This window comes from Esox lucius, chromosome 23, assembly GCF_011004845.1.
Source record: "Esox lucius isolate fEsoLuc1 chromosome 23, fEsoLuc1.pri, whole genome shotgun sequence".
NCBI lineage: Eukaryota > Metazoa > Chordata > Actinopteri > Esociformes > Esocidae > Esox > Esox lucius.
In genome coordinates, this window is record NC_047591.1 from 14,642,558 (window position 1) to 14,666,337 (window position 23,780).

The 23,780-nt window shown below is 41.4% G+C and overlaps 1 protein-coding gene across 5 annotated transcripts in view; it reads right to left on the bottom strand.

Moving 5' to 3' along the window:
* Window positions 1–17,370, bottom strand: part of LOC105023445 (anoctamin-4) — a 40,118-nt gene extending 22,748 nt beyond the window's left edge. For 2 of the 5 annotated variants that reach the window (XM_020043019.3, XM_020043017.3), the window contains exons 1-4: window positions 16,886–17,370; window positions 15,393–15,509; window positions 9,647–9,883; window positions 4,063–4,131 (exon numbers count right to left, since the gene is read on the bottom strand). In XM_020043019.3, coding sequence (XP_019898578.2) covers window positions 4,063–4,131; window positions 9,647–9,883; window positions 15,393–15,509; window positions 16,886–17,123 — 661 coding nt within the window. In that variant the 5' untranslated portion in view covers window positions 17,124–17,370. Of the gene's footprint in view, window positions 1–613; window positions 1,037–4,062; window positions 4,132–8,480; window positions 8,499–9,646; window positions 9,884–15,392; window positions 15,510–16,885 lie in introns of those variants that run through there. The other 3 variants (XM_020043018.3, XM_020043020.2, XM_020043021.3) reach the window with 3 other exon arrangements.
* Between the last annotated feature and the right edge of the window lie 6,410 nt (window positions 17,371–23,780).

Here is a 23,780-nt window from a genome sequence, read left to right on the forward strand (position 1 = left end):
AGCTTCCAGTAGGCTAGCTGGTTGTGTAATTTATCAGGACGAGGGAGTGTTGCCATGGGGAACAGGTATCAGTGGAACACAGCAGGGTTCTGGACCATTACACCAGCACAGTCGGGGGACAACAGACCTCTAGGGCCCTGTCAGTGCATGTAGTGTCTAGGGGAAACACAATGGCTACAACACGTCTGTCAGAAGGGCAACAGAGCCCGGACAAACGGGCCACAGCGCGTCCTTTCAACAATGACCCACTTCTCCTTCTCTGAACCATGCATAATAGAGGAGAGATACACTTAGGACACACAGCTCATTTACAGCCACTGGACTAAAACCATTTGGGGAGGAGAGGGAGATGTTACGAGAAGAGGTCAGCGAAAGAGGGAGAATGTGTGCGTGTGCACATTCATGTGTGAAGGTCAAATGTCTGTATGATCCATGAACACTGTGAAAAATAAGCGAGATGATAGAAAAAGAGGAGTACAGTGCATGTGGGCAGGTGACAGCAGAGAAACAGACAGAGGGTGGGAAAGAGAGAGAGGGGACTGCAGCAAAACCACTAAAGAGAAAAAAACAGTCTGCTGCCGTAGGGCTAAAACAAGTTGCCTGCAGCACTCACCATGCGAGGTGGAGAGAGAGAGCTTCAACCCCTCAGAGGGCAGCAGGAGGAGAGAGGTAGGACGACAAAAGTGCTACAGTAACTACGATAACTAGTAAAACGTGTCTCGTGTATGAACGACGCCGCAGCCGGAAAAGAAAAACGACCTCCTGCAGAGGTGACCAGCTGCATACCCCGTGTTTACCTCCACTCCTAGCACCGCAGTGCTCTGCTCCAGCTCCTGAGCTCCCACACACACACACTCGCACTCACAGTAATACACAAACTCTGCTCATCCCCAAAACATCCCTCGGATTATATAAACCTCTGTCCGGCCAGCATAAGGCAAAAAAACTAAAAAAACTGGTGCTGGAGACCAGCTTAGATCCTCTCCCAGGGTAAAATAAAAACAGAGTGTTAATGCAGACAGAGAGAGACAGAGAGAAAGAGAGTGCGAGCAGGAGAGCTAGAGAGCTGCAAGACAATCAGTATTCCTAATCGTTCATCCCCTTCAGCCAATCCGTGTGAGAGGAGCTTTGACAGTAGCCAATCGCACAAGTACTGGCTATATCAGTGTAGCTGTTCCCGAAAAGAATGACAGTTGCTGTTCCCATGTGTGTTAATGTGTTTTTTAAAGCTGGTACCTCTCTCACAAACACACACACAAATACAAAACTGCATCATTATACAGTGTTTATCTTTTTATGGAAGTTTTAGAAAATCAACATTTAGTCACTATAATTCCCTGCAACAATCACACAAGCTACTGCTAATTAAACAAAACCTGCTGAATAAAGTCTGACAGAAATGTTTGGGGATAAGGTAAATTAATGTAAAAATGTTAAAAGCTAAGTGAAACTATGTCCTAATAATGTATATAAAAATGTAAACTAGCAGCAATTTTATAAAAATAGGATGGGGAATATGAACAATACGGGTAGAAGTATTAAATATTATAGATACAATATGAGTGTAATATGCCTATGAATGGTACATACCAAGGAATATTCAAAGTGAATTGAATGTACATGGAAAGACGACAGAGCATTTGGATTATTCATGTGTGATCAGTATGATCATAGATCAGTGTTGCTGGTTGAGGAGCCTTATGGCCTGAGGGAAGAAACTGTGAGTCTGGACGTGCGTGCCCCGATGCTCCGGTAACGTCTACCAGACGGCATCAGTGTGAACAGGCCATAGCCTGGGTGGCTGTAGTCTTTGATGATGTTTCTGTGCTTTCCTAAGGCATTGTGTTTGATAGATGCCTTGCATGGTGGGGAGATGGCAGCCGATGACGCGCTCCGCAGACTTCACCACCCTCTGGAGGGACTTGTGGTCCGCAGTGTAGCAGCTGCTGTACCAGGCAGTAATGCAGCCTGAGAGGTTGCTTTCAATGGTGCACCTGTAGAAGTTGGTGAGAGTTTTTACAAACATGCCAAACGTCTTGAGTCTCCTCAGGAAGTATAGTAGTTTTTGGGCAGGTTTCACTGCCAAGTTCGGTTGCCTGGACCAAGTGAGGTAATCTTTTATGAATACACAGAGAAACTTGAAGTTGGAGACTCACTCTTCTTCAGCTACATTGATGTGCATGGACTTCAGGAAGCGCCCCCAGCCGCTTCCTGAAGTCCATGATCATCTCCTTAGTCTTGTAGAAGTTGAAAGGGAGGTTGCTGTCCGGGCACTATGTATCCAGTTTCTTTACCTCCTCTGTAAGCGGTCTTGTCGTTGTTGGAGATGAGACCCAGGATGGTTGTGTCATCCGCAAATTTAAGGATGGTGTTGGAGCTGTGTGTGGCCACGCAGTCATGCGTGAACAGGGAGTACAGGAGGGGACTGAGTACACAGCCCTGGGGGGCTCCGGTGCTCAGGGTCAGTGCAGAGGAGGTGAGGTTGCCCATTATCACCACATGGCGTCTGCCCATAAGGAAGTTCAGGATCCAATTGCAAAGGGAGATGTTAAGTCCCAGGGTCCTGAACATAGGAACAAGCTTAGCAGGCACAATAGTGTTGAATGTTGAAGCTGTAGTCCACAATCAGCATCCTCACGTATATGTTACCTTTTTCCAGGTTGGAGAGGGCGGTGTGTCCAGTCAGGGTGATGGCATCGACCATAGATCTATTGGGGCAGTATGCAAATTGAAGGGGGTCCGAGGGGTCAGGAAGGGTAGAGCAGATGTGAGTTCTGACCAGCCGCTCGAAGCACATCAGTGCTACAGGGCGGTAGTCATCCAGGCAGGTGATGGAAGGTTTGTTCGGTACAGGGATGATGGAGGTCTGTTTGAAGCAGGAGGAGACTACAGACAGAAACAGGGAGAGGTTGAACATGGAGGTGAAAACATCCGCTAGCTGGTCGACGCACCATCTGAAGACACATCCTGGAATGCCATCTGGCTCTGGTGACTTCCGAGGGTTGACTTTTTAAAAAACTCTCCTCACGTCAGACGTGGTTAGGGACAAAGTACAGTCATCCTGGTCCTCAGTAGGCCTTTCAGAAGGAATGGAGTTGGTTGCCACAAACTAAGGTATAGTGCACTGGTTTTTAAACCTCTCCTCAGGAAACCCCAGGTATTTGAAAAACTCCTGAGCTAGCACACCTGATTCATTTCGTCTACAAATCCTCAAGCCTTTGATTATAGTGAATTTGCAGTGCCAGTTCAGGGCTAAAGCTAAGATGTGGAATGTCTGGGGTTCCCTGAGGAGAGAATTGAAAATAGTGTCACATGCCACATTTTGCAAAACAATTCAGAAAGATCTCAAGTTTCTGAAAATATTTCCTATGGTCCCTAGGATCCATTCCCCACTTCAGTGGATTAGATATGAGTTGGACTTCATGTAAATTCTTAGAAAAGACAAACCCACTTTTAAATTCCAAAATATTCCTTTCATACAGATTACATTCTTGCACTTTATGCATCCTGCAGGATATCCTAACGGAAATATTCCCATTCTTTAAAGAGTCAACAAAAGCTTGGCTTTTAAAGTCTCTTGAAGAAAGTAACAAAACTTCAGAGACAAATCATATTGTCTAATTCAAATATAATGATAATTGAGAAATCTATTATTTGGGAGAGGTTATTTATTATATAATAATAAAAATTATATATTTGGGAAGAATGTGTATTTTATTTGAGGGCAGTCTTTACAGTGTATTGCAATATATGCACAAATATGAATTGCTTTCAGCTGCTACCTGCAATTCTGAAAAAAGTGGAAGAGAAAGCAAACGGAAATAAAAGAAAAATGAAGATGAACTGCATCATTTAAGTCACAAGTGTGTCAGGGGGTTGTTGGGTTTATTGATCTCCTCGCCCCTCTCTGGAAGTCAATCTTGTTGTTTCGTCAGTGACGTGATAACGGAGGGCCCTCTGGGCAGGTTTGTAGGGGTGAGGGACAGGTTTGACATACACTGTGTCACTCAGTGTTGCATGATACCACTAGAAAACCATGTGTTCATCAGGGGACCATCTCACCTTCTATTACCAAAGAACGAAGTTGCTCCATGCTTCCGAAAGACAGGTTTTCATTTTGATCCCTGACCCCTACAAAAAGATAATACTGTTGTTAGAAGGCAGGCTCTGGTAAAATTAGCCAACAGATTGTCATACTCATTCAGAATATACAATATTTCTAATTGGTACCAATATTAAAGATACTGAAGTACATTTTGATTACTGTACCATTAGATCTTGAATAAGCAAATGTTATGTAAAGGTTTAATCTAGTACAATTTTGTGTTCTGCCTCCTTTGATTTCTGTTCCTTATGATGTAGTTTTAACACTTTATTTAGACTACTTAATGTTATAGCCCTTAAATGAAAACCTTTTATGCTAACGAACACTTACTCAGACATCCCGTTTGTACAAAAAACAACTGGACGCCCAATAATCTCCCCCTCTGATTACAAGACAGACTGATTTGCTTCCCTGTAGAAGAAACACTTCACCCCTTTGTTGTGAAAAACTACAATCTCTTTTGTTTTTCCTTTCCAAAACACTTGAGCATGCTGTCTTTGACCAACTCCGAACAATCTCAGAACTATGTCCTTGATTCTAACCAGTTGGGCTTTGAAATGGGTCAATCCACCAAGACAACTCTCTTCAATGTCACAGAGGATCCAAACCCAATTTGACTCCTCTCTTCTCATCCTTCTAGATCTTTCTGCTGCCTAGACACTGTAAACCATCACACCTCTCCACCCTCTCAAGGTTGGGCATCTCAACACAGCACACTGTTGGACTGGATCCTACCTAACAGGCTGCTGCTACTAGGTGATGAGGACTAGATGTCTGCTCCTACCAGGTGATGAGGACTAGATGTCTGCTCCTACCAGGTGATGAGGACTAGATGTCTGCTCCTACCAGGTGATGAGGACTAGATGTCTGCTCCTACCAGGTGATGTGAGGACTAGATGTGTCTGTTCCATAGGATCTCACAAGCTCTCACTACTTTTGTTGCTCAGGGCTTAGTTCCAGGCTTTATACTATTTTCTGTATAAACCAAGTCAGTTGGTTCCATCATTTCAAGGTTTCTCCATTGCTTCCTCCTTTCTGACACTTTCTGGCAACACGTAGGCCTGGATCTCTTCTTCAATTTCGTCCTGACAACTTGAGAAGACACTCCGACTGTTCCTCCGGGGAAAGCCCTATCCACTCCAAGAGTCACGATTGACAGTAATGCAGGGTCCCCCTCCTGGTGTAAAGAACATTGGCGTGACCCTGAACACGACCCAGGAGACCCTAAACCTAACCCATTTTGCAGGGCTTGGTGTAGGTATGTAGCCTATTCAATTATGCTCTGATGAACAATACTTCCTTCAATAGTAGCTATGTTGATAAAAAATTATAAACATAGTTTACATATTTTGACAAAATTAGATTGTCCCTGTCAGACAACTGCTTTGCTCAATCCACGATCTATGATTCACCCTGCGACAGTAACCAGCTGTCTCCTACTGTATAAGTTGGGGTAAAATTAGATAGAGTTGCTATTGCACTTGAGAAGGGCTCATGGTCAGGTCCCACAACACTATTATTATTTTATGGCATCTCCAGTAATAAAGGTTAACGGCCCCTGGCCAAGGGTAAAGAATGTTGCACGCTGCTGCAATTGTAGACCTTGCAATAACTTTCAGGTTTACATGTTAATTCATTTTGACTACTTCACTTTTACTTATTTAACTTGCTAATATTAGCAAGGGACTTTGTCATATGCATGTCTGTCCATAGTTAACAGCTTCTAGAACTACCCAGTCCCCAGCACCAACCAGTAGAGCCTGCATAGGACATCCTCATCCAAAGAGGGCTTGCACCAGCTTCCAGAACTACAGAGTCGCAGCCAGTGAGCAGAGCCTGTGTCTGATCTACTTGTCCACGCATGAGGCTAGGCACCAGCTACAAAAACCATCAGTCCCTGCATCGGCCTGCGTTGTCACCACTCACCCAAGAATGAGGCGATGCTAAGCACCATTTGGCACAACAGCAAGAGAAGGGGCAGGCACAACGCCGATGAATGTGAGGAAGAAAAAAAGGTTGGCGAAGGGAACGCAAGCGCCCTCAATTCCGGCAAACTGAAAGTGCTCGTTCCCTGTGGATGAAGTCTTTGATCTCTGTTTTCAAAACCAGAGGTGAAAAATGCATGGCCAGTTTCCGACAGCAGATCGAAGAGATTATGGCACACAACCAGAGGATAAACCTGGAGGGCTTGTAACAGCGGCTGCTCTGATCTCTATGCAATGAGATCAAAACATTTTCATAGACAATTTCCATCTCAACGCATTTTGTTCTGATATCTGAACATAATTTGCCTTAATGTATTGAGGCAAATTACGTACAGATACCAGAACTAAATGTAGTGAATATTATTTAATTAAACCCTTTTATGTTGTCAGTTTGCTCAGTTCTACCTGAAACAGATTTAACAAGGTTCTGGAAACAGACTAAACCTCTTAACCATGTTTATGTACCAAGTAATACATAATGTTCTGTGTTGCCTAACAAGTGGACCTAATTACAGTACAACCCTGTTTCCAAAAACGTTGGGACGCTGCGTAAAATGCTAATAAAAACCGAATGCAAGGATGTGAAAATAATTTCTTTATATTTAATTGAAAATAGTATAAAGATAACATATCAAATGGTGAAACTGAGAAATGTTATTGTTTTTGGAAAAATGTATCTCCCAATTTTGAATTTGATGCCAGCAACACATTTAAAAAAAGGGACAGGGGCATGTTTACCACTGTGTTGCATCACCTCTTGTTTTAACAAATCTCTGTAAATATTTTGGAACTGAGGAGACCAATTGCTGTAATTTTCCCATTCTTGCTTGATACAGGATTTCAGCTGCTCAAGAGTTTGGGGTCTCCTTTGTCATATTTTTTGTTTCATAATACACCAAATGTTTTCAGTTTGTGGTGGGTCTGGAGTGCAGGCAGGCCAGTTTGGCACCCGGACTCTTTTGCTATGGAGCTATGCTGTTGTAGTACATGCAGAATGTGGTTTGGCATCGTCTTGCTGAAATAAGCATGGCCTTCCCTGAAAAAGACGTTGTCTGGATGGCAGCATATGTTGCTCCAAAACCTGTACATATTGTTCAGCATTAATGGTGCCTTCACAGATGTGCAAGTCACCCATGCAATGTGCACTAATGCACCCCCATACCATCACGGACGCTGGCTTTTGAACTGTACTCTGATAACAAGCCGGATGGTCCCTCTCCTCTTTAGTCTGGAGGACTATATATATGGTTTCTTCTTTGCATGGTAGAGTTTTAACTTGCATTTGTGGATGCAGCAATGTATTTCCTCTACAGAAGTCACTGCATGTCTGTTTTTAATGCAGTGCTGCCGGAGACATCCATTATTGGTTTTCAGCCTTGTCCTTTGCATACAGATATTTCTCCGGAATGTCTAAATCTTTTAATAAAATGATGTACCATTGATGATGAGAACCCCAAAACCCTTTCCAATTTTAAGTTGAGAAACATTATTCTTAAATTGTTATACTATTTGCCCACGCAGTCTTACACAGAGTGGTGAACCCCTCCCCATCCTCAATTCTGACAGACCCATCCTCTCTGGAATGATCTTTCAATTCCCAATCATGTTACTGACCTGTTACGAATTGACCTAATTAGTTGTGTAATATTCAACCAAGTTTAGTTTCAAAATGTTATACTTTGTCTTTGTACAATTTTCTATTTAATACAGGGTTTAAATGATTTGTGTAACGTCTGAAGGAGGTAGGCAGACACAAACGCAGGAATAACTGAGGAGTTTTAATATAACAAAACTGAGCACCATGCGCTGGTAATACACAGAACTTAAATACTGAACCAAAATATCCAAACACCAGACAGACAGGAACATCACACATAACAATGACCCACCAAGACTGGGGGAAAAGGACTAAACTAAACACACAGACTAACAAGGGAACAGGACACACGTGAGTGGGAACACAGGCGAGTATGATGACACTGATTGACAGAGGGAAGACAGGAAGGAAAGACCAAATAAGGACATGTGAAGCAACTAAGGACCAGGAGAGGGCAAGACAGAACAAGACGAACAGAACTGCTAATGGTCCTGTTCGGCTGGGACTGTTAGAATTTGCACATCATTGCATTTGCTTTTCATTTACATTTCACGCAGCGTCCCTACTTTTTGGAAACAAGGTTGTAAGTGGCCAGTGAGTGTGTTTACTTTTGTCTTTACATTTTTATTACAGGTGTGTGGATTTGTTTTTTTCATTCTTACAACATAAATGTAGTTAAGTAACTATGAGAGGTAATTATTTAAGATAACTGTTCTTAAAAATCTTAATTTGATGCTGTTGGTGGACCGTTTGTGCAGTGATTGGACACGCCCCCTCATTTCAAAAAAATTACCCCCCAGTCATCTCATCCTGGCGCCGGCCTGCTACTTCCTGCCACTCTTCTATGGTGTCTGGCCACAAAAAAAGAAATCACATCAAATAACAGACAATAGACCACATATCAATTAATATGATGCTCTGCATATGTCCAGATTAACATCCACACATGGAAATGCAGATATCACCTTAAAGGATAATACAATGAGGTTTTAACATATATGCCTATTATAACCATCTGACATAAACGGGTTAGATCACTAGCAACTATTGTTATACCTGATGAAAACACGTTTGTGTTGTCGTTTTAAAATGTTTGCCATTAGCTTACCCCTGGCCTAGAAGCACAGGGTTATCATGAGCCGTTCGGACGTTTTCTTCCTTTGGATGAGTGGAGTAACTCTTTCAACATGTGCAACTGCTCAGGTAAGAGTCAGACAAAGTTTTTGAAACGGCATACCTTATCGGTATGTTACTGCAGTATCCGCACGTTTTCATATTCTGATCTTTAAATCAATGTTTTGTAATTTCAGCGCGCCTTGTGAGTTTGTTTTTACAACAAGTCCTACATGTTCAGGAGCAACATCTCCCACCTGCTGGTGCGCACCCCGCAACATGTAAATGAGTTTGCTGCCGAGCGCTTCACTTCGTGATCACCACGCACGCTAATCAGGACTCAGCTAATTGCTCTCAGTATCTAAGCACCGCCCTAGCACGTGACGGAGATTTAACTACGGTTAGCCTATGTTTTTATAAATAAACTACCTTCGACTGACAGTCATAACTAGTTCATTGTTTGCATACATAGAGAGGCATAAGCAGGGCGGCGCCAATGGGATTGCTTAACAAAACCATGCAGGTGCTAATAATCTTTCGTCCCGGGCAACCGCAAACCACCCCCTAGCGCTGCCCCTGGGCATATGTAACAGCAGGTGTAGCAAAATGCTTGTGTTTATAGTTCCTAATTCCAATACAGCAGTAATGATAAAAAAAAGTAACAAACTATGCACAAACTGTTTGGAGCAGGAAACAACAAACAACACAATTGGTACTAAGGAATATGATTTGATTGGGTGAACATCCATGCCCTGCGGAATTGGGGCTGATAACAATATAAACAACTAAACATCTACACCTTCACTGTTGTAACTTGTTGTAACTTGCTGTAACCAGGAGCCTTACTTGTGCTGCTGTCACTCAGGGTCTCCTGACTGGCACTGCAGTGGGATGATAGAGGGTTGATTGACAACGAGGCAGGACAGGACACTGGCTCTTGGTACTCCGGGAGGTGCGGGACAGCGGGGGTGGAGGCCTCGGAGTGAACCCCATCTGGACTGTCACACAGGGGGTTCCCGCTGGAAGGAAATGGACTCTTCCAATGGGAGATGCCAATGGCAACTTGGCCGCCAACATCAAAACCTGCAAAGAAACAGAATATTAGATAATAACGCAACACAAAAAGTGCCTCACATAAACCTGGAATGTGATCCTGAACACTTGTCCTTGCAACATGAATCCTTTGATATTTATTAACAATCTTTGATATTCCCTGAAAGGCAGAAGCAAAATATATTTTAGTCTAAAAATTATTTCATTTGTTCTTTTCTGGAGTTTCTACTTTAACAATTTCATTTCCCTTATCTCCAAAATTCAGGGTCCCACATCCCAAGTTTAACCAATTTAGCAAAATGTTGATCCATTTCTCTTTCCCTATTTAAAGGAAATAGAGTAAATTGTAGGCATGAATCTGACATTTTTGCCAAGGGTCTCTAGCCTTTTTGGGCATGAGAGCTGCTTTAAACTACCTACATGTTGTTGGCTTGCAAATGGGCAGATTCTTCTCCTCTCCTCTGCAACAAAAATATGAGAAAAAAAAGTACCCCACTACATTTGTCAACACACTTGTCAAATCAGGATTACTAGACTTTTACTAGGGGCCTTTTTTGATAATTCTCAGATATACATTCTTGCAGTGAAAATGTTCCTTCAGAATATTTCTCAGATCTACAGGTAGCTTGAATGGGACCTGTTGGAGGTCACTACCTTTACCACGGTGGCTACACTTTTTGAGCATGACAAGATGAGGAAATGTTGCTTCTGTTCTTTCCAAGTACTTCAGTTCGATCAAGAGTTCACTTGATTTACATATAATGTTAGTCCCATCCAGGTCTATAACTCCACTGAGCAAGTGAAGGGGACTTGTATTCATTCTAATGGGTTTTCAACCAGTGACTAAAGTTTATTTTAATTAGGGACTCTTTTAGCACCAAGGAATAACGTTACTGCCTACGTTGGGAAGGGGCAAATCATTTTATGGGGCGAGTCTTTTTTTAGACCATGCCGCACTCTCGTGGTTGATGTGGTCAACTTCATGACAGTCCTTTTTTGTGTGATGATTCAATCTCTGTTCATTATTAGTGGTGTATTTTACAATAGTATTGTAGTAATGGTCAACTGTTTCTTCGACCAATCAATTTGTGGACATTTTAAAACATGGTCTGGATAGTGTTCCAAAGTCAGCTTTTTCAGAACTCTGAACCTAAAAACATACTTTTCTTTACTGAAAAACCAAAATGAATTGTATAAATACTCTCTCTCTCTGTTTCACTGTCCTTACAAATCCTCCACAGGCACAAACCAAACAACAAAGACAGTAGGGAAGCCATTTTTGGATAAACATTATGTCAGCACATTTATGAAACACATCAGCAGTAAATCATCAGGTGAGAAACAAACACAGTACACTTAATGAGAGCATGAGTCTGGCAGCCAGGCGCATCTTCTCTGGTTTACACAACACATCTCAACATCTACATTTGGAATTGGAGATCGGCAACAAGGGGCACCTTGTACTTCGTGTTGCATCCTAGTATTAAAGCATCTCTGCAGACGAGGGCTGGGTGACATGGCCAAAACCTCCTAGGACAATGTGTTTCTCAATGGTAATAAAAAAAATATTTTATGGGTAGTGCATGACTACAAAAATTGTGCCTTTTGTAAGATTTTGTAAGATTTCCAACATGGAGAAGCATAAACACTGATTAGATCAGAAGCAAAGAGTCAAGCCCCACAACAGCACCTCTGTAGAAAAAAAATAGCAGTTACCAGTTTCAAAGAAATTGGGATAAAGCTCTGGAGAAAACAGCAAAGGAGGAACCCACAGGCTGATATGGACAAAAACACCAACACTGACTAGGCCATATTTCTCCAACAGGTAAGCTATACAATACATTCATTTACGAAGTAGCAAGGTAGCTACCTATCGATCTCCGTCAGGCACGACTAGTCTAGGACAAAAAAAATGGTATACCACTGGTAGCAAAGGTGTAACAATGGGAATGCCAAACCACAAATTATACAAAGTCAGATGGTTGCTGTTGTCTAGGTAACTGCACAGGCTATTCCCAGTTAGCTTCCTAAAGTTTCTATCTCTCCAGAGCTAATACACCAGCCTAGGACAAATACATCTCCGGAAAAAATTAAGAGACCACCTTTTTCTTACCTTTCCAAAAAAGTTGAAAAGGAAGGTTTTGAGTGAGGAACAGAAGGGTTAGAATTAAGAGACCACTGTATATTGAACACTTCTGTTCCTCACTCAAAACCATCCTTTTCAACTTTATTAGAAAGGAACTAAAAGGTGCTGTGGTCTTTACATTTTTTCCAGAGCTGTATACAACCAGTCAAGTCATACATGGTACTGTAGAAATCCATTCCATTATGTTAATCCAATGCACTAATATAAATAGCATTTTCGTCTATATGGTATTTTTGCCTGAAGCAAGTGCTAAAATGAAATAAGGAATGCAGAAGGAAAAAAGTGTAATTGCCTATTCAGGGTACAACTTTATTACTATTACTTGTAATCAACATATATATGTATTCCTATCATTGCAAATGCATTATTTCCCCGGGAAATTGCAACGTCCATAGGTATCTCCACTGCATGCCAGTTTAAATCTTATATCATACAAGGTAACACAATTGTCCATGCTTCAGGGTGCCCTCTAAAGCCACCCATGCAAAGAGTGCTTTGAATGATACACTGTGGTTTGTCGCAGTCATCACAAAAAAATGCCCTCCTTAGCTCTCTGAGGAACGTGAGGCCCAGATCCCTACCACCAGCATTTCCTGCCTCTTAGAGGGACCAAAGTACATTTCAATGCAGGTGCCTAGATTTATGCTGGATCTGATTGCTTGGTCAATAAATTAAGTCAAACAATGGTGAGTGCCGTAGTCAATCTATTCTGCATTAATTCAATAAATCAGTTCAATACATTTGATTTAGTCTCAACTCATCAATACAGAACAATACCTGCTTATCACACAACAACTGTTCATGGTTATAAGCTTTTTCTGTTTAAATTATTCAACAGTACTTACAGTAAACACTTAACATGATTGAAACTGGGGAGACGGTTGTCCATTACCACTGCTATATAATGCTGTGTTTCATATTTTCAGCAAACATTGAGAACAGCTTTTAAATAACGTTATTCAGACGGTATATTGAATCCGCTGAAGACAACATATCGATTTTTCCCCTTTATGAAAACTAGGGTTGGCTCAAGTTAAAGCAGTTGGGCTACAGCACATTCAGAGTGATTATTCTGTTCAATGACTTCAAAAACAAAGACAAATCTGTGCAGCCACTAACATTCACTTTTTACTTACATGTTCATATGGCTTTGTCTAGGCTACTCTTTATTTAAATGACAAGAACTCCCTGAATGGTGCAGTAGAAAACTCCCAGCCTTGAAGTACAGCTGTCCATTGCGACCAGGGTTCTAATCCCGGTCATGGAACTCCGAGGTCCATGGGTTGGTGGTTGAAATTGGCACCATGCGGGGCTGACAGGGCTCCCTTGTGCTCGTGTGACTCCTTGTGGCTGGTCAGGGCAATAACAAAAGCAATACAGACCCGGTTTTGTTTTGATTTTTAACACTAGAAAGGCCAAGGGAGTCATTTAGACCTAAACTTAAAATCAAATTGAGACATTGCTGCCAATTTTTCCGTCCTTGATTTTCCTAAACAAGCTGATTTGACACATGTACACTCACCTAAAGGATTATTAGGAACACCATACTAATACTGTGTTTGACCCCCTTTCGCCTTCAGAACCGCCTTAATTCTACGTGGCATTGATTCAACAAGGTGCTGAAAGCATTCTTTAGAAATGTTGGCCCATATTGATAGGATAGCATCTTGCAGTTGATGGAGATTTGTGGGATGCACATCCAGGGCACGAAGCTCCCGTTCCACCACATCCCAAAGATGCTCTATTGGGTTGAGATCTGGTGACTGTGGGGGCCATTTCAGTACAGTGAACTCATTGTCATGTTCAAGAAACCAATTTGAAAAAATTCGAACTTTGTGACATGGTGCATTATCCTGCTGGAAGTAGCCATCAGAGAATGGGTACATGGTGGTCATAAAGGGATGGACATGGTCAGAAACAATGCTCAGGTAGGCCGTGGCATTTAAACGATGCCCAATTGGCACTAAGGGGCCTAAAGTGTGCCAAAAACATCCCCCACACCATTACACCACCACCAGCCTGCACAGTGGTAACAAGGCATGATGGATCCATGTTCTCATTCTGTTTACGCCAAATTCTGACTCTACCATCTGAATGTCTCAATAGAAATCGAGACTCATCAGACCAGGCAACATTCTTCCAGTCTTCAACTGTCCAATTTTGCTGAGCTCGTGCAAATTGTAGCCTCTTTTCCTATTTGTAGTGGAGATGAGTGGTACGCGGTGGGGTCTTCTGCTGTTGTAGCCCATCCGCCTCAAGGTTGTGCGTGTTGTGGCTTCACAAATGCTTTGCTGCATACCTCGGTTGCAACGAGTGGTTATTTCAGTCAAAGTTGCTCTTCTATCAGCTTGAATCAGTCGGCCCATTCTCTGACCTCTAGCATCAACAAGGCATTTTCGCCCACAGGACTGCCGCATACTGGATGTTTTTCCCTTTTCACACCATTCTTTGTAAACCCTAGAAATGGTTGTGCGTGAAAATCCCAGTAACTGAGCAGATTGTGAAATACTCAGACCGGCCCATCTGGCACCAACAACCATGCCACGCTCAATATTGCTTAAATCACCTTTCTTTCCCATTCTGACATTCAGTTTGGAGTTCAGGAGATTGTCTTGACCAGGACCACAACCCTAAATGCATTGAAGCAACTGCCATGTGATTGGTTGATTAGATAATTGCATTAATGAGAAATTGAACAGGTGAGTGTTGTTAAGCCATGTGTTAAGCCATTTTATTCACAATGGGACATTTTATTCACAGAGACAGTAGAGGACTACTACAACGCAGTTTGTACCACCTTCTTCACTGTGCGCGGCTGCAAATAACCTGTGTACATTTCCAGAGGTTCACAACAGCTTCAGACTACGAATCTGCTACCATGATTTCAATATCTGTCACCATGGCATAGCTAATAGGGATTTAATAAAAGTATATAGGCTTTCTGTTGACCTTCCACATTAAAACACAACTGTTACAGTGGTTATATTTTGATGTATTTCAGCATCGGTAATGGAAGGTGTAACAACAAATACATTTAGCATTTTTTTTTAAATGAATTTTTTTATGTTCCGCCAGGGCTTTTCCTTAAAATGGCAATTCATGTTTTGAATTTGACCTTAGACAAACTCAGGCTCCCCAAAAATCCATAACGCTTCTAACTAACATTTATTTCACCAGCATGCCAATATTCACGTACACATTTTTGTATGCACTCCACCCATGGGAAACTACAGACACACAAACTAAAAGTGGAATTTATCGTTTGTCTGTCCATTCTCTAAGACATCGAAGTTGGGATTTTGCATGCAATGACCACAATCCTTGAACTGCACCATTAGACAGTTTTTTTACACAGGGTTTAGAATTAAGTTTTCCCTACAAAGCACAGCTTACCGATGGTGATTTGACTGACGCAGCTGTAAAAGGTTCCAGTTCCCGTGGAGACGTTGTAACTACCACTGCTTGGCTCACGATCTGGAAAGAGAGGTATATCGCTCTTCATTGGCGCCCCTTGAAAAGAGCAACGCTCACTAACACATCAAACACAAACTTCAAGGACATCTTCATTCACCCCACATAACCTGGATTTATTCCAGACCGTCATGCCAGTTAACACAGCAGTCGACTTAACCACTTTAGTTGGTTCTTGCAGGACATTTGTGTTTTATACCAGAAGACAAAAGGCTCCCAGCGTTTAATGAGCTTTTATGGAGAAGCTACATCTATCCAGTCGCTGCTAAAATGTACTAAATAAATAATGACTGTTTTAGGTGAACTTCTGTGTCTAAGATGGTGCAAGAATAACAATATAATCACTACTGTCACCGGAGACATTTCATTCTCTGGGAAGTTTCCAATCAGGAAACGGAGTTACAAGTTACAGTATGTAACAGTTACAAGTACGTACAGTTACATGCAGAAGAGCGTCACAGACAACTTGAAGATGTGATGCCAACACTTGGATGACTTTGGGGTACAAAAAGTCACTTTGCATATCAGGGCATTACATAGTAGAAGTGTAAGAGGTTACTATTCTGCCTTGACTGTAATTGTTTCAGCAGCAAGTGTGCCGTGTTCAGTAAAGACATTTCTGTCAGAAATGTGGACATTTGTATTGCTGAGAAGCATCCCCAAAAATTATGACATCCAGTGATTTGATGCTATTTCACCACTCCTCAGAAGCAAAAGGGGATGTCAAATGTGTTGGCAAAAATGTATTTAGGCTAACACAAACTGGTGTGCACAACAAGCTGGACAACATTAATTCCATTTTTGGTTTTGATTTGGAGGGGTGTGGTAGGATCGAACTACTGGATTCAATATGATATTGTGCACCAATCATCGATGCCTTCAGCCAGATTCCCATCAGAAACAATGTCCAATTATGAAGGTGACTTAATGTTATACAGCTGGAGGACTGTTCTAAGAAGTAGACTATGGCTCAGATTATGGAAGTCATCAGCTCTAATGAAAAATGAACCCAGAACCCTATGGCTGAGAAATAACCAATTAACTCCAGGTCATCAAGGGAAATTAACAAATGTTCATGTTTAACCTCAGGGTCGAGCCTACAGAAAACAATTACAAGGATAAGGCTTATCTTAGAAATCGTATATGTATGTATGCTTGCTTATGTATGTATACTTGCTTATTAATAACAGTCTTATTATATTATTATGCGGAGATTCATATCGGATAGGTTAGGGTTAATGTCGATAGTATGCACACTTCAAACTTAGGAACATTGCATCACCCTTACTATCTCCCGAAATATATATAAGCGCTCCTGGGAGATAGTGCTATCCGTTCTTCTTAAAACTCTTTAAAGTTATTTTGACGATTCTGCAGAAAATAAAGAGAAATATAAATGGCTTTTCGGTAAGTACCTGCTGTGGAACAAGAAGACAGTCGCGTGTCTGTCGCCAGTGCTGGGCTGCCAGGACACACCCGTCCCGTTTCATCCTGAGATTGCAGACAAACAATATTCTCATTTACGTCTCCAGTTTTACATCCTCGTTGCTCGGGCCCTCCGCTACATATCCCGGGTTGTATCCTCATACCCATGTTGAGTTGACGAACCAACCGAACATCAGTCCCAGAACAGTCATGCCCCACGAGCATCATCACCAAGACAAAGTTGCATATATGTTTTTCAGCCTACATGTCTCGAGCGCAGGTGTAGTAAATACTTTAATTATCATAAATACAGAACACGATAAGCCTAGTCGGGAGGTAAAACGGATTTCCATGCATAATATCGCTTGCCATTGTTCTATCGTTCACCTTAACTCCGTCCTTTCAGAAAGCTTTTCGGAGACTGTGATAGGACAGGTCGATGGACTTTGCATCTCTGGTAGTTTTGGACGGGCGTGGTTTTCATGCACGTGGTCCAGATGGCACCCAGCCGCGCTCCTGCGGAGGCTCGTGGAATGTACCACTTTCTTTACTGCGTTTTATTCGACATTTCATTTAGATGAAGACTATCTTACAATAATAGGTTTTATGTGCCAAATTGGAAAATGTACTATATATTTAATTTAAAAGTAGCCTACATTTGAATTTGAATGACATTTACTTGTTAAGCTTAAAACTGTGTGAAAACACTGTATAGCCTACATTGTTATGCCAACGTTCTGTTTGGACTATATTTTACTAGCAGGACTGGAGGTTTTTGATAAGATTAGGAATGGATGAGGATGAGGTTAAAATTGGGACACGCTAATCCAAATGTGTAATTTGGAACCTTTGGACCCAGGGCATATTGGACCCTTTGAGATATTTATATAATTTATTTAGAACATTCCAAAATGCAACAAAGTTGTTAATGATATTTTCCCACCTGTAAAAAGGAGGGATGAGTGTTTTCTTAGTCACACTTCCTGGGGGGAAAATATTTTCAATAACTTTGTTCGATAGTGTAGTGGAGTGCTGCACTCTAGTTGTCTCTATGCTTTTGGGTGATTGACTTATGGTCTTCACCTGGGACTAAACAAGAAGCTGTATTTAGGACTCTGAAAGTACAGCTGTGAAACATGTGAAAGATGAGATGGAGGGGTCGTCTCCAGCCTTTGGGGGCTGCTGTATGTGATACATGCCCTTATGCATTTGTATCAGTTAAGATTTGCTTTGTATACAGCGTGTGCAGTTTGGTGTGTCCAAGCCAAGGGTTACAGCCGGGAGACACATTACAGGTGCTGGTCATAAAATTAGAATATCATCAAAAAGTTGATTTATTTCAGTAATTCCATTCAAAAATTGAAACTTGTATAATGTATACATTCTTGACACACAGACTGATATATTTCAAGTGTTTATTTCTTTTAATTGTGATGATTATAACTAATGAAAACCCCAAATTCAGTATCTCAGAAAATTTGAATATTGTGAAAATGTTCAATATTGAAGACACCTGGTGCCACACTCTAATCAGCTAATTAACCCAAAACACCTGCAAAGGCCTTTAAATGGTCTCTCAGTCTAGTTCTGTAGGCAACACAATCATGGGGAAGACTGCTGACTTGACAGCTATCCATAGGACGACCATTGACACCGAGCACAAGGAGGGCAAGACACAAAAGGTCATAGCTTTGGGGTGCCATGTTTGGGGTGCCATGTCATCTGCTGGTGTTGGTCCAGTGTGTTTTCTGAGGTCCAAGGTCAACGCAGTCGTCTACCAGGAAGTTTTAGAGCACTTCATGCTTCCTGCTGCTGACCAACTTTATGGAGATGCATATTTCATTTTCCAACAGGACTTGGCACCTGCACACAGTGCCAAAGCTTCCAGTACCTGGTTTAAGGACCATGGTATCCCTGTTCTTAATTGGCCAGCAAACTCGCCTGACCTTAACCCTATAGAAAATCTATGGGGTATTGTGAAGACGAAGATGCGATACACCAGACCCAACAATGCAGAAGAGCTGAAGGCCACTATCAGAGCAACCTGGGCTCTCATAACACCTGAGCATTGCCACAGACTGATCGACTCCATGCCACGCCGCATTGCTGCAGTAATTCAGGCAAAAGGAGCCCCAACTAAGTATTGAGTGCTGTACATGCTCATACTTTTCCTGTTCATACTTTTCAGTTGGCCAACATTTCTAAAAATATTTTTTTTGTATTGGTCTTAAGTAATATTCTAATTTTCTGAGATACTGAATTTGGGATTTTCATTAGTTGTCAGTTATAATCATCACAATTAAAAGAAATAAACATTTGAAATATATCAGTCTGTGTGTAATGAATGAATGTAATATACAAGTTTCACTTTTTTGAATGGAATTACTGAAATAAATCAACTTTTTGATGATATTCTAATTTTATGACCAGCACCTGTATATTAATGGGCTCGATGGTCGAAATGGGTACCGCAACCAATGGCTTATCGAGCCCAATATGACAGTTCCAATGCAAACACCCGTAGAGAAGTCATTTTTGGAAATTCCCACAACGTCACGTTTTGGTATTTATTTTGTGAAATTTTTTTAAATGTTTTCATGAATTCTCCTTGGAGACTATTTTTTCCATCACTCACAGACGAACGTTTTAGGTATATTCTGTAACATGAAATAGTTTCAGTCACATGCACACGCAAAAGGAAAAACTGAAAATCACTCATGCGCTCTGGTTGTAGATTGTAATTGTAATCTCGTGATGGTAAATTCGGTAGATTGCGTTTTTGTCGGTTAAAGTCGGTTTTCGCACCTGTTACCATTGGACTCAGGAAAAAGTAAGCATATTTTAGCAGAGTGGCAGCTAAAATTGTAAGGTATCATCTTGATCATAGACATAATAAAGAGTAGACGCCGCATTGAAATGCGCGAGAAATACGGCCGCCATCTTGGACCGGTCATACACTCCTAGTTGGGTAGCAGAAGCAACGATGCCAGAGCACTGATTCCTGCTCAAATCGGCCGACCATCGAAAGCAGGGCTCTGGGGATTACTTTTCACAAGTAAGATTTAACATTACCGTACTATTGGTTGTATTTTGTGACTAGAATATTACCAGAGAGTTGAGAAGGAGCAAGGATCTTTGATATTACTGTACTGAAATTGTAGCCAGCTAGATAGGCTATGTTTACTGCACCAGCAGGTGTTCACCCAGCTATGAACTGAGACTTGATATTCCATAACCCTGACTTAGATTACAACTGACACAAGAATGCAATTGTAGAAATAAAACAGATATTACTGGTATAACATTGGCCAGCTAATTTTACACAAGTGGCACAGACTGTATCATATATATAGATATAAAAATAATATATCTGACTTTACTGCCACTATTTACACATTGTTTCAATCAGAATGATAGTCAAACTGGAAATGTCCCTATTTTTCTCCCTTTTTGGGGATTATGTTCCCAGAAAATGTGTTGAAATGGAAGATTATGTGCACAATTGTAGCCTAATAACATCAGCTAGCTTGAACGTCTAAAGACCTGCTGCTTTACTATGCTTATTTACTGTAGCTATAAACACATTTCTAAAATGGTAATTTAGAGGTTATTTGTAGCTTTTTATTGCTTTGTATTATTAAAAAAATAATTATGATCCTGACAATTAGCTTTTTGACTTGTGATTAACGTTGTTAGCCCATATTAATGTCAGTTATGATATGTAATTGACAATGGCTAGTTAAGAAATATTAACTAGTAAAGAAATGTATAGGCCACTTGACTTGGCTCATGCAGGTTCTTGTCAGTCCACTGGATTCGGCTTGACTCTAGCGCTAGTGCACATGTAAAAATCTTCGGCGGAACTGGGCTTGTGAAACTGTAACTACTTAATATCGATGAATGCCGATGAATCTGCGTATGCGACAGTGAGCAGATTTAATTGAAAATGAATTGGAGCCATCTTGGACCATGCCCCCTTGGTCCAAGCCCTGATGACTGGACCATCCGGGTAACCAAAGGTGGTGGCAGCCTGTCCACTACCTTGGTTTGGTCAGTCCTGTAACTGCTCCCGTCTGTGGGTTCGTGTAGGTTAGGTTAGTAGAATCCATAGAGATTATACACTTGCCTTTGTTGATGAGAAAGGTGTTTTTGTTCTCACAAATTTCAATTTAATTAACTCATCTGTAAACTAAGATTTAGCTATTAGTTGCAGTTGAAGCTGGAGACAACATTTTAAAAATCTGATTTAACCGGGTCATTCAAATAATTTATACTAACAATTATGACTGTACTTCATTTTTAATGTACAGTACTAATTGATTTGATTTTACCTTTTTGGTTTTATGATAGCAATTAAGCTTCTCTGGGATTTGTGGTATATTGCCAATGTGTGGTATGTAAGCATGCCACAATGCGCCATTCCACAAAGCTTTTAGCTTTGGTATATTGGCCACATAACACACCATGTGTGCCTTTAAACACAAAAATAATGCTGGTGGGTGGTTATATTCTTTCTTTTTAAAGATTATTTTGGCTAGGCTACTTTGAAATAAGTTAGATACAACCTGGCCCTCAATGCAATGAAAACCAAGGAGCTCATTGTGGATCACGGAAAGTCTAATGGCTGCAGCCATGCCCCAGTTCTCATTGATGGCAGCTTCAAATTCCTGGGTGTCCACATCTACAAGGACTTCTCCTGGACCCTCAACACATGCGCCTGTACTTTTTAAGGAGGCTGAAGAAGGCCAACCTGTCTTCCAAGATCCTTCTGAACTTTTACCTCTGCATAATCAAGAGTATTCTAATTGTGCCACAGTGGGGTTTGGAAGGCCCTGCAACAGATGGTGAAAACCTCCCAGCACATCATCGGTTCTCAGCTCCCAACTATCGTAGACCTCCAGCCCAAGAAGTGTCTGTTTTGGGCTCACGGCATCATCAGGGACCATTTCACATCCATGCCACAAACTTTGACCTTCTACCTTCAGGCAGGCGGTATAGGTCACTTTGTTCCTGCACCAACAGTCTCAGGAACAGTTTCTTCCCTATTACTGTAACCCTGCTGAACTCTGGACGCAACACTAACCATGCCCACCGCTTAGTACTGCCTCTCAGGGTCTTTGTTGCACTACTCTCTTTTTACTACTGGACTCTGACACTGCTTTATAAAGTCTGATAAGGACATTTTTCAGTTGCTACATGTACATGTCTATCTCGGGAACCTCACTGCTGCTATCCCCTGCATTTCTGTTGCACATGCTACCTTCAATTTGCCTTCTTTGCTAATTTAGAATTGCCATTTGTACTTGCATTGACCTTAATTGAACATCTATACGTCCCACTTGTAACATACATTATACTGAATACATTTCTGCCCTCTTCTATTTGCCCTTCTGGTTAACTGCATTTCGTTGTACTGTACTGTACAATGACAAAGTTGAATCTAATCTAATAATATTTTCTATTTATTTAAATGCGAAATGGTACAGTATTTCAAAAGACAGAAAATTATTGTACTTCTTAAAACTATATATTTCATGAATGTGAGCAAGTTTATTTCAAAAAGGGTCAGTTGCACGAGTCCTTAACCTACAATAAATCCTGAAAAATGTGGCGCATGTTTAAGTTTTTTGTTTGTGTGTTTATCAACTTCAGATGGAAAAGCACAACGCACAGCACTGTGGAAGGCCTTCTGGCCCAAGGGAAATAGCCCAGATCTGTCAGTTCATTACTCAAAAGCAGAGATCCTCAATGCTGTGTTCTACATTCATGTGCATTATGTGAAGGATCTGGTGGCTTTAAATTAGGTTTTGCTATGCAGGGACCTTCTGCAGGTATCCCTTTACATCTTACATTGACATTTTAGTCATTTAGCTGACTTACAGTAAGCACAGGGACATTTTCCCAGGAGCAACGTAGGTTGAAGTGCCTTGCCCAGGGACACGACGACAATTGGCCCAGTCGGGATTCGAACCTTCCATTTGCAAGTCTGACTCCCAAGCCACTGACGCCCCAACTTCATCTTTCAACATGAAAGTGATGAAACATGAAAGGCAACATTAGTTTCTTGTGTTATTCACAATATTTTCTCAGTCTGTTTTGAGGATGTTTTCTGTGTCACTAGCAGCTGACCTGTAAAACAATTAAACCTATAAACACGGGGATGAGTTGACCGTACTTGGGCTCTATTGCTTAAACACCTAATTTGCACGTAAATCACAGAATCCATGTAAAGCATCTCCAATTAAGGCCCCAAGGGTAATGATTGCTTATAGCTTCTCATGGAAGCTGGATATCAATTGGGACTATTGGTTAATCATGTCCAATAAGGACATTAGTCACAGTCACGTTTTTTCTGGCGACCTGCCAGTTCACAGGTTTCAGTTTCAGTAGTAGGCAGCCTAACACCAAATGGGCGCCTTATGTGTCAATGTGAGAAACAATTACAATTGCCTCACACCAAGCAGCTTGCGTAGTGTGAACCTAGACAAGAAACTTGGAAGTAACTCAGTGTTGGATATTTTTTTTATGCCAGGTCAACATATAACTTATGAAAGACATTTATTAGTACGGAAAAGCCTACACAGATAAAGGAGGACCTGTGTGTTCCCTAAGGAGCAACACAGGACTGGCCTCCTCTGTGCCCTTGTGTTTAGGTTGCTGTGTCTGCAGTCTGTGAGGGCCAATTCCACTAGGCTGTGCTGACACAGACACTCCCTCCCTGATCCTCTATCTGGCTGCATCCCAGTAGTTTGAATGAGATTCTTTTGTGTTAAATGTAGGCCTTCAAGACAAAACCCTATACAAAACACTACCAGTTCCTTGACTGGATAGTTGCACCACAAAGCAAGCAACATTGCAGATTATCAACAGGTTGATTGCAGCAAA